Source organism: Protopterus annectens, chromosome 2.part1 (genome assembly GCF_019279795.1).
Source record: "Protopterus annectens isolate FY-2018-M chromosome 2.part1, PAN1.0, whole genome shotgun sequence".
Classification (NCBI taxonomy): Eukaryota; Metazoa; Chordata; order Ceratodontiformes; family Protopteridae; genus Protopterus; species Protopterus annectens.
In genome coordinates, this window is record NC_056729.1 from 865,707,820 (window position 1) to 865,719,832 (window position 12,013).

Consider the following 12,013-nt stretch of genomic DNA (forward strand, 5'->3'; position numbering starts at 1 on the left):
ATGGAAGAGATTTTTATTTTGGAGTACAGCAAAGAATTTGGAGATTTCAGAGCCTAATTTGAGTGTGGCTCTTCAATATCTTACTGAATTATTGGACAAAGGTTTGTCCTTCTCTTCCATAAAGATTCATGCTGCAGCAATTTCAGCTCACTATGATTGTGACCCACCTTTGTTTTCGTGATCCTTTGTTCAAGCAGTTTCTTAGAGGGGCAAAGAATATAAGACCCCGAGCTCCTACTCCTGCTTGGGATCTCAATTTTGTGTTGGAAAAACTTACTCTACAACCTTGAGCCTGCAGCTACTGCTGAAATGAAATATTTGTCATGGAAGACTGCTTTTCTGTTGGCTATTACTTCTGCAAGAAGGGTGTCTGAGTTGCAGGCCCTTATGGCAGTAGAGCCCTTTTGGTTTTCCATAAGGACAGGGTTTCATTACGCACTAATCCTTCCTTTATGCGAAGGTGGTTTCTAGTGTGGCTTTAAACCAAACTATTCATTTGCCTGCAGATCCTCAAAATAAAGGGAAAAGATTTTGCACTCTTTAGATGTACACAGGCAATTCGTTATTATTTGAGCAGGACTAAAGATTTTAGGCTGTCTCAGCAGTTACTTGTTTCTTTGCTTTTGAGTTCACAGGGCAAGCCTGTGTCAAAACAAACTATTTCTAGGTGGATTGGCTTTTGCATTGCATTTTGTTATTCCCATCATGGCAAAGAGGTTCCAGCTGGGATTAGGCCTCATTCCACTAGGGCTAACAGCATTTCTAAGGGGTGGCAACTAAGGATATTCTGGAAGCAGCTACTTGGAGTTCAGTGCATACTTTCTCTAGGCATTATCACCTGCCTATATACTCTAAGACTAGAGCTGGTTTTGCCACAGCTGTTTTACAAGGCATGTTGTCAGCTCCTGCTACTTTATAATTTGCCAGCCTCCGGACTGCAGCAAGGGAAGATGAAGAACATAGTACAGTTTTACCTACCATAAATGTAGATGTCTGTGTTTCAGGGTGGTTGTGTAGGTGAGTTTACATGCTTATATTTTTGTATATATATTACTGTATATATTGTACATGTTTATTGGTGCAGGTTGTTTTGGGACTTGTCTTTTGGGTCTTCTGACATCTGGGGCAAGAAAAATGACCGGACTATACCCAATAGTCAGGACTGCAGCAAGGGAATCCTCGAACATCTACATTTATGGTAGGTACAAAACTGTACTTTCCATATGGTCACACTACAATCCATTCTCCCATTTTTGGGAGAGGAGGTATGGATGTGCTCCATCGACCACAAGGATGCTTACTACCATGTGAAGATGGACAGAGCATCCAGGAGTCACCTACGCTTCCGGCTGGGAGCCAGTCATTTCCAGTTTCGAGTCCTGCCCTTTGGTCTCACCACAGCAAGTGTATGGCGGTGGTGACTGCTCACTTGAGACATCAGGGATTCCATGTGTTTCCGTATCTGGACGACTGGCTCCTTACCGCTCCCACCGGGCATCAACTAGTTCAAACCAGGGATGCTACCATCAATCTATGTCACCAATTAGGTACAACAATAAATTGGGAAAAATCTGCTTTATTGCCCTTACAGCATGTCACCTTTATAGGGGCAGAATTAGACACCATACAGATGCGGGCATTTTTACCGCAAGAAAGGATCAGAGTACTGCAACAACAGATACATGCGCTGATGCCCATGAGACAAGCGAAGGCAAGATGGGTTCTCCAGCTCCTAGGGACCATGGCAGCAACAGTCATGTTGGTCACCCTAGCGAAATTACACATGAGAATTCTCCAATGGCTCCTCTTTGTCCAATGGTCATTCCAAAGACGTCCACTGTCTCATCCCATCTTACTCACGGAAAGATGCAAGCAGGACCTCGGTTGGTGGCTGTGCACCAACAATTTGGATGGGGGAAAGCCCTTCGTTCCACCCATCCTGATTGCCACTGTGACCACGGCCACCTCCCAGATGGGGTGGGGGGGCATTATCTGGGCAGGACAGTCCAAGGCACATGGCGAGAGCACGAGATACATCTGCATATAAACATCCTAGAGATCAGAGCAGTGCTTCTTGCGTTGCAGGCACTTCAGAATGTTCTTCCTGTAGGGACAATTGCGATACACTCCAATAACATGTCAGTAGTGTGGTATCTGAACAAGCAAGGGGGAACCAGGTCTTACCCTCTGTGCAGAGAGGCCATGCGAGTGTGGCATTGGGCAGTAGCTTCCCAATGGTTTCTGGTGGCAATGCACATTCCGGGGAAGTCCAACGTGATTGTGGACAGACTAAGTAGAGCTATCCTGATGCCTTATGAGTGGTCCTTGAACCACCTGGTTGCAGAGCGAATCTTCAGCAGATGGGGTCAGCCTTGCTGCGAACTTTTTGCCAGCCCCCTCAATGCGAAATGCAGCAACTACTTCATGCTGATTCCCCCACAGGGGGAGTCACCCAGGGACACTCTGGTTCACGATTGGCCCTCCGGTGTGCTTTATGTTTTCCCTTCGTTTCCCTTGCTGTCAAAGGTGATTCAGAAAGCGCAATCCTTGGGAAGCAGAATGATTCTGATTGGCCCACACTGGCCTCGTGAAGTTTGGTTCCCCTTTCTTCAGCAATTCACTGTCGACACTCCTTGGACTCTGGATCCTCAGCCAGATTTACTGACACACATGTCGGGACAGTTCCACCCCTCCCTGATGACCCTCCGGTTGACAGCCTGACTACTCCACTTCCGTCGTTAGTCAGACTTCATAATTTTTCACCGGAAATGGTTCATATATTATCGTCTTCTCATAAACCATCCACTAGAAAAATTTATTCTAGTAAATGGAAAAGGTTTTCTATCTGGGCACATACCAGAGGCATTGATCCTTATACAGCTCCAATAGTTTCAGTTCTGGAGTTTTTGTCCATGCTTTTCCATCAGGGTTCCACATCAGCCACCATCAAAGTTCAACTGGCAGCGATCTCTAATTTTCATGTAGTGAATGAGCCTAGTCTCATGGCGCATAGACTATGCAAGGCATTCCTGAAAGGTACTGTATTGCTCCGTCCACCGATGTCCGAACCTATCATGCCATGGGATCTCAATTTTGTTCTACAAGCCCTTACTTTACCACCTTTTGAGCCTGCAGCTACCTGCGAATTGAAATTCTTGACTTGGAAAACAGCCTTCTTAACAGCAATCACTTCAGCAAGGCGAGTTTCAGAAATTCAAGCCCTCTCTATCAAACGACCATATTTAATATTCCATAAAGACAGGGTCTCTCTCAGACCAAGCCCCTCGTTCCTTCCAAAAGTGGCTTCCGTGTCTAACTTAAATCAGTCCATTGAGCTGCCTGTTTTCTTTCCCCACTTTTCCAACAAGGCAGAATTTAGATTTCACCAGTTGGATGTACATAGACAATTACGCTTCTATCTGCACCGAACAAAAGATATCCGGAAGTCGGACCAACTTTTTGTTTCTTTTTCTGAAAATCGAATGGGTTCCCCGGTATCCAGGGTCACATTGTCTAGATGGATATCTAGCTGTATCTCTCTCATCTGTCAAGCAGGAAGTAAAGATCTGCCATTTCCAGTCAAGGCTCACTCTACTCGGGCTGTTTCCACATCCACAGCCTATCAAGCCAGATTGTCAATGGATGATATATGTGCTGCAGCTACTAGGGCTTCTCCTCACACATTTATTTCTCATTACAAATTGGAAGTGGTTTCCAGGGGCAGATCTTCATTTGGCTCCACAGTTCTCAGGAGTATTTTCCTATGAGCCACCCAGGATGTGTAGGTGCTAGGGACGCTGTCCTACGGGTAAGAATGTAGGCGAGACAGGACTACATAACATCAAGAAGTTATGTACTCATCATAACATTCGATGTATGTAGTCCATCTCGCCTCCCATTCTTACTTACCCTCCCACCTTCCCCCTGCCTGGAGGATTTGGAGGTTAGGTTGTCATCTACAGAGTTCCCTAGCTTAGCTTATTCTTTACACGGATGTGATGTGTGCATGGAGTACAAATGAGTTTTGCAGAAAACTAGATCTGGGGATATGGAGCAGTGCACCTTGGGATACCTACTTAGCCTAGCCAATGAAAGACTTTGAGCTAGTATAATCGGCCGAGTCGGAGCCGATATTCGTCTATGAACCCACGGGTAAGAATGTGAGGCAAGATGGACTACATACATCGAACGTTATGGTGAGTACATAACTTCTTGTTTTGCTGATGTGAAACTTCGTGCTTTTCGGCTCAGTGTTATGAATGCCAGTCTACTGTGATTTTGGTAATCTCAAGTAGACCTGTCCTAACCAGGATAGAGAAGTCAGGGATGCCTGCATGAAGGCGCTATTAGCCAAAAGTGATCATGCCAGTGTTTGATGTAGGGCAGGGAAGAAGGCTGTAAATAGAAGATTGGGATTTTAAATGAGTGGATTATAGATAGGGATCTAGTGAAAAGTGGCAAGAGATTAGGGGAACATATGTAACTATCTATCTTTGTTGACCAGGTTTATTCCACTAGGGTAAGTAGGCTCAATTTAGGGGAGACTCAAGGTGGTAGTTACGCTGCTAACTTATACTACATTTAAGGAATTAAGCTTAGGGAATGGAAAAGGGATGCAGTACTGAAGGATGTGTGTAAAGTTTGAGGAACAAGCAAAAAAAGACAGAGGAGGACTAGTTTGGCTACATACGAAGCTGAGGCTAGTGATTAAGGCAAAGGATGGAACATAACGGGGTAGAGGCAATGGGGGCGGATAGGTTGAGAAAGCACAGTACAAAGAAGCAAGTTAAAGGGCAGCAAAGGGACAGAAGGTCACAAAAGCACAATCTAAAATGATGGTGGCTTATAAAATTAGGAAGGAACTCAAAAGCTTATTTTGATATATGATAGAAAGACAGAGAGAGACAGAGAGACACCTTGCTAGGCGAACAAAGATGAGAAGGAGGTCATAAAAGACTTGAGAATAATGGCAGAGGTATTGAATGAGTGTTTTTCATCTGTCTCTTCAAAGGAAAATGAGGGAAGGGGGAGGTATGCTGGGAGAGAAGTTTGGCAGAATATGAGAAGCAGACAGACACACCAGGATAGAAAAGGAAAAGGTGGAGAGGGAACTGACACTTCCTGAGAGAGGAAAACACAGGAACTAGTGGGGCTGCGTCCCAGGGTCCTCAGGAATGTGGCCATTCTGCTTGTAGGTCCCCTGATGGAGATTTTCAGTAGGTCAGTAACCACCGAGAAGGTGCCTGAAACTGGAAAGCTGGTGTGGTGACCCTGTAGAGAGGGTGAGGCACAAAAATGTAGGGAAATACAGGCTTGTTATTTTTACAGCAGTGACAGAGAAAGTCATGGAGAAAATCCTGTAGGAAAAGCCATTTGCTTTTCCTAAAGATATAAGTCTCCTGAACAGTAGCCATTATGGACTTATTGCTAAAAGAAGCTGTCAGTCCAACCTGATCCTGTTTTGTAACTGGCTTATAGGTAATCTTGACAGGTGAGTACAGCAAATGTTCTGTACCTGAACGTCATTACCTTTCACTTAGTTTAGAACAGGTAGCCATTAGGATATCTACAGAGCTGAAATTCGGATCAAAGCTAAGGAATTTGAGTATTGTATAGTGGAGTGTCCCTCTGTGGTGAGAGGGACAATGTAAAGAATAAGAATAATCACTGGAATACCAGTTGGGTCAGTTCTGACTCTTTGTAAGAGCTATACTTGTGCATTCTTCCAAGCATATAGTTGTTGTCAAGAAAACGCAGACTGGGCAACTTTGTCTTGGGCATTATCTTTAGTCCACATTATGCAGGGACTATGCTGTCATAAGCCAGGACAGTTGAGATGACAGTTTCTTGACTCTTGCAGGTCTGTCATTTGACCCCTACAGTCGAACCAAGCCATTACCCTGCATTTGACACAAATTACTTGTGTCATGTGGAACTGGTAGTCCTTTGCTTGGAAGACAGGGCACTTCTGTTAAGTAGCATTAATGGTGACCGTTTCAAGAGATGTTATGAGGTGTGGTACTTTTCTCGTTTTCCATTTGCAAGCCTTCTGCTAACATGTTGAACATTTGGCTGTATGCCACTTCATTTTTGTAGCTTATCTAGCAATGAATGAGGGTGAATTTTTAGTACAAGTAGTGCCTTCTATGGTAAAAGGTTGCCTACATATTTCCCTATGACAGTAGTGCCTTTATGTGCCCCATTTCTGGTGCTAGATTACTGTTTGTCCTCAGGCACAGGACTGCTGTTTTATTTGCGGGATGTTCACAAAGTGAAGTGGTAGTCACTGTGTGGAAGGAGGAATAATAAGGAGTTAAACACTCTGTGTCTGAAACCCCCTCTTCAGTGCACCTTTGCTGGAGTGTCCATTAATGGTTTTACACAGTGTTCTCCAAGACAAAATAATCCGTGTAGTTTCTTTTGGATGTCACTTTACTTAATCTTGAATTATTTGGCAGAACTTGCCTCTTGAATGAGCGTCCCTTTGTTGGATGGCGTGAACTGCTTTTGCTACTCTGAAAAATGTACTCTCCTTTGTTTGTTAGAATAATGGGTAGCTCATCCCAAGAGCTATATGATGGTGTACAAATAATTTGAAAGCATGGTGCACAGTTTCCCAGTGTCATCAGGAAGTGAGGAGCCTGACTAAGCTGCAAGCTAATTACAAGGTATGGGACCTGAATATTCTCATTTGGGGGAACCCTGACTTGAAAATAAGAGAAAGTAGACTGTATGATCGGTAAGCTGGCAAAGTAAAGCTATTAAGCTGATAAGTCTGCTAACAAGAAAGTGTATGGGATAGTCACCACTTGGTCACTTGCAAGGCAAATGCAACCTGCTTTCATCTGATTTCTGGAAATATTTGCGGCTTAGACTTGCTGTTACCCACTCTTCAGTTTATAGAGCTCTAAGTCTAGGCTAGGAAGACAAATTTAATTTGTTAAAAGTTTCTCTTAAATTGTCTTATGTCCTAATGTAGTAAAAGTGTCTGTAATTTAAGATTTATTGACTCATCGGTAAATGGTGAAAACATCAGATGATATTGCAAAGTTGATGGGCAGGTTTGCCTGCCACCTCTCTGGTATCTCTGTAGAAAAATAATTACAAATCATATTCCAACTTAAAAAATATGCCTCACCTATATGCTCACTGCATTCACATAATTTACAGTGGCTGCTGGACACCTGTACATAATGTGGACAACAGGCACATAGACACAGGCAAGTTTGAAAAATATGCTGTGTCAACTGACAATAGACACAAATTTTCATACTGTTATTTTGTGGTACAATTCTGTAGGTATGGCCAACAACATTGTGGTCAGTCACTACTGGTGAACCCAGATCTAATGATTTTATTATATATGAGCTCCATTCCAAATCTGCAGCACAATCTGTGTGGCTTATCTGTTTTTTTTGTTATGATAAGGTTGTACATTACCTCCGAATGGAAACCATACGGCTTATGAATCTCTGGTATTATGAAATTTCTTTATTGGTACCTGAAGTTCTCGTTTATTGAAGTGGAACCAGATGAACATTCTCTGCTTGTATAAGATACTCCAAAGATATTGAAAGCATATGGTCGTTTCTGAAAATTGCTAAATGAGCATCTGGACTATATGCCAAATTAGCTAGGAAAATATAATTCTTTATATTCTAGGGCACACATTTGGACAGGAATATTAGCAATCATCTGGGATACATTGGAGCTCTTGCCATGAAAATCTGTTTAATATTCTTGATATTGCTTGTAACTCTTTTTTTGCAAGTAATGCAAAAAAATGTCCTGTGTATTGTGCTGGTAAGAATTAACTTTTTACCTTCACTGGAAAACGTTACTACTGCTCTTCCTTTGCAACTGTTAATACGTTTCTGAACAAGGCACCAGCTCAGTTTGGAATTACAAATGCATTTCCTGTTGTAGACAAATCCATCAATAACTGGTCCACCTTTTTCTCTTTTTTGGAGACGTGTTTTGTATGACTGACCTAATAATTAGACTGCCTTTCATCCATGTCTGCTTTTCAGTATTTGATGGTTTGGGAGTGGAGACTATGGTCTTAAAACCAAACATAGGTGCATGGATTACCTGCTTCTAATTTGCAGGGACTCTGACTATTGTGTACATAATGTATGTGCACGTTTCCTATTGAAAATCGCACTATTTATGTGAGCCTTAGGTACAGTGCATTGCAGTAGTCCAGTTGAGAGGATACCAAGGTGTGCACCACAGCTATAAGGTCTGTGAATGGAATAAGGTGCTTGCCCTGGACAATGTTCATGAGGTGAAAACAGGACAGTCTGCCACCACAGAAGTCTGATTCATTAAAGTTAGTTTGTTCTCAAAAATGGTATTTAAATGGTGCACCTTTGCAGAATTTGCCTGCTCCAGTCTTCTCCCCTAGTGTCAGCTATGTTACTGACAAACTAGAATTTCTGCCAGAGTGGTGTGCACAGTCTTGGCAAGTATTTTCAACATATTGAGTTTCAGACAATTAATATAAAACCAGTCATGGATAAATTCTAAGTTTGCAGCTAACACTGGACATAGCTTCACCTCTCCTTTCTTTGAGAATCTATGTATCAGCATAGGAGTGATCTTCTAACCCTCTCCTTTGAATAAGCATCTCCTAAGGGAGGCAGGCACATGGCGAAAAGTAGTGCTCCTAATATGGAACCCTTTGGTAAACCATAGTTTACAGAGTAGTATGCAAAGCCCAGACATAGCTCTCTGAGTATACCCAGGAAAGCAGGAGGCAGACCAGGCTGGTGTAATAGCAGAAATGCTACAGTAGTGATCTGACTTGGCCAAAAGGATGCTGTGATCCACCATACCAAATGTGAACATCAGAGCTAAAGTGACATCAGTCTGGTATTCTTGAGGACAAGCTTGAACTGGGCGCTCATTCTTCTACCAGGCTGAGATCTCCTGGAGAAGTGTTATGCTGTTGATACATAGCTCCACTTCTCCTTTCAATAATTTTTGTCTGGTGTGTCTCACTGTGAGGTGATAATTAAAAACCCTGATAAAGGCTGTCTCGATACTGTGGTCTTGAGTGAAAGCTATAGTGGGCTGGATTACAAATATTTTATTGTAAGTAATAGTGGAGATGTGTCTATAATTGCCCATATTGTCAGGATGTAAGCCAGAGTTTTTAAAGATGCTAACCAATGCCTTTTTCAACATTGATGGATGTAGCCAAACCCTTTATGGCCCTTGTCATGACATGAAGCTCCTATGTGTGGCCAAAAATATGCATAGCAGAGGTAACAGTCTGAAATTCTTCATAATATGAAGGAATTGTGTTACAAAAGTTAGAGATTCCTGCAGATGTGCAGCCATTCAGTACATTACACCTGCTAACTGAGAGGCAGAGACAAATTAGCATCCTAGCAGTAAAATAACCCGAACTGGATACTCAACAGAATGTCTGTATGATTCGGGAGGTGTGTTTTCTTTCCTTCTAATTGTTTGAAACCATCAAAGTGTTGCCATTGTAGTGGTAAGACAGCCTACAAGTGAACTTCAGGTTTATAATTTTACACTTTTTGTCTGAACAGGGTAGAAATAGGGATCTTATGGATGAATTTACCCCTTAGTCCTACTGTAAAGATGGTCCGTGCAGACCACACTGTGGGTGTGCATACCACTATGCGGGATTTACCTGTTCCAGTTCTGTCCCCTGATGTCCTCTGAGGTGCTGACACACTAGAATTTGTACCAAAGCTGGAACATTTGGATGCTGTTTTTGACAACAAGCTGACTTAGGACCATATTTCAATGGTGGCAGACTGTCCTGTTTTTACCTCATGAGCATTGCCCAGGGCATGCACCTTATTCCATTCACAGTCCTAACAACTATAATGCACACCTTGTTAGCCTCTCAACTAGACTACTGTAAAGCACTTTACCAATGGCTTACAGACAGCTTTTTAAGATGAGCTATACAAGAAGGTACATAATAATGATCCAAAGAGGGCCTTCTTAAATATCAGCCGATATCATCCATTGCAAAAGAACCCTGTCATCAATCAGTTGATTTGGCGAGTACTTTATCTGATATCAAGTTGATTAGTCTTTTTATATATCTTGTTGGATTTTTTTGCATCATTTGTTTTGTGACCCTCATTAGGCTGACCATTAAACTTCCACTTTTAGTCCAGTGATCTGTTTCTTTCCTTGTTCTGCCTAGCTTTAATACTCACCATGATCTGATGTGGAGGGGTAGTGGTGGTGGTGCCCCTTTCTAGGGGATGAGCACTTTTGGTAACCTTATCTTATGTCCTGGCACTGAAGAGGCAAGTCAGATACTCCTAAGCTGTCATCTGCAGGTGGCTCAGAGCTCCTCATACATGCATCTAAGAATATCTCTGTTCTGGTCAACAGGCAGATTGCAATATATGCTACATCATAATCATACTCCAATGTGTTGCTAGTCTTCTGTGTCCACCACTGACTACAGTGTTGTGCTGCCCTTGATAGAATGCTGATTCCTGAAACCTTGTGCTTGTAGGGGCTATACTTTCTCATCTTCATGTTTTATGTCCCCTAACTGATTGCAACCAGCCACTGCCCCACAAGATGAGTAACTAGTCATTTACTCCCACCCCCAAGGCAAAGTCAACTGACAGCTCTGTGTGTGTCACTTGAACACAGTTCACTAGGGATGAAGTCAGGGCTTCATCCCTCTGCACAATAGTGCAGATTTTATATTATTCATTTTGATCTTTCTCCACCAACATACACGACAGTCAAGCTGTGTCCCTAGTTGTTGTTTGTTCCTCTCTGCTTCTACTGGGACAGTGCCCACCATTGTTTAGGAGGATAAGAACATTTTTTGATGCTAGTAATTTCGCTCTGCCTGTCAGTCATCAGGTTTACTGTAGTGACTGGCTGCACAACTGCTGGAAGTGTCCACTTCCACATATCTCCATGCACTGTTTGGCAGGGATTATGCTCCTGAATCCCTATACATTTGAGCTCAGAACTTTACCTTTTCCCAGACAGCTACAACCTTACTTTTGCTTCTCACTTGCATCCATCACCAGCTGATCTCTCTAGTATTTCTGCCGCCATCTGAATCCAGGTATAGTAAAGGTTCACTCCCTATATGCCATGGAACCTGCTTGTCTTTAATGTTTTGGATTGATCAATAACTGACAGTTTTTGGTAGTCAGATTTCATCCACTTAGCCAAACTGTGCAAGTCATGGGTATTTAAATTCAGTATTGTTCACAGCTGATTGTAGCATGCTTACTTAATTCTTTTACATTCTGATTTAAATGTTTTCAGTAGATTTCCTATGCTCACGAACCCTTATTTATTTTTTCATAGCATGTAATCATACAATATGGCAGACTGTTAAAGCTAAAAAAAAACTGAGAAATGTGTTGTAAAACATTCTGAAAATATCTTTATTATTAATTTAGATACCATAAGTAATTATAGTATAAGAAGCAGTAATGAAAAGTTTGTGTTGTTAAAAATGAATATCATTTCTATTGAAAGCTGCTGAGAGAATAAAATAATTGTTATCGTTGACTGTATTTTGAATCAATGTGGTTTCTACATTTTAACAGAATTTGAAAATTCTGGATGTTTCTCATAATGCTTTGAAATCCCCAGTCCTTGGACAGCAGCAGCAGCAACTGCCGAATCTTAAGGAGCTTGTGCTTTCCAGCAATTCAATAACTCGTTTGAAGAAGGAGGATCTGACCGCCCTTAGCAATACTTCACTGATAAAGCTGGATTTATCTGCCAACCCACTAACAAAGGTACCTGTAATCAAGTCAGTAAAAGGGCACACGCTGTACACTGACTAGTATGGATATGTGCAAAAACTTTCTTTGTAAATGATATATCCCTTGACTTCTTTTAAATGGATCGAAATGCCTTTCCTTTTGCATGCTTCCCGTACTCCTGTGCAAATTTGTGCATGTGCCACAGCTGGTGAGTGTTCACACGTGTGTGTGTGTGTGTGTGTGTGTGTGTGTGTGTGTGTGTATGTCAG

At 42.2% G+C, this 12,013-nt stretch overlaps 1 protein-coding gene across 1 annotated transcript in view; it reads left to right on the forward strand.

The window, feature by feature from the left end:
* TLR3 (toll like receptor 3) overlaps window positions 1-12,013 on the forward strand; it is a 309,450-nt gene that overhangs the window by 147,834 nt on the left and 149,603 nt on the right. Inside the window, exon 3 of the mRNA XM_044062513.1 lies at window positions 11,583-11,777. Within this exon, the coding sequence (XP_043918448.1) occupies window positions 11,583-11,777 (195 nt within the window). The remainder of the gene's footprint in view (window positions 1-11,582; window positions 11,778-12,013) is intronic.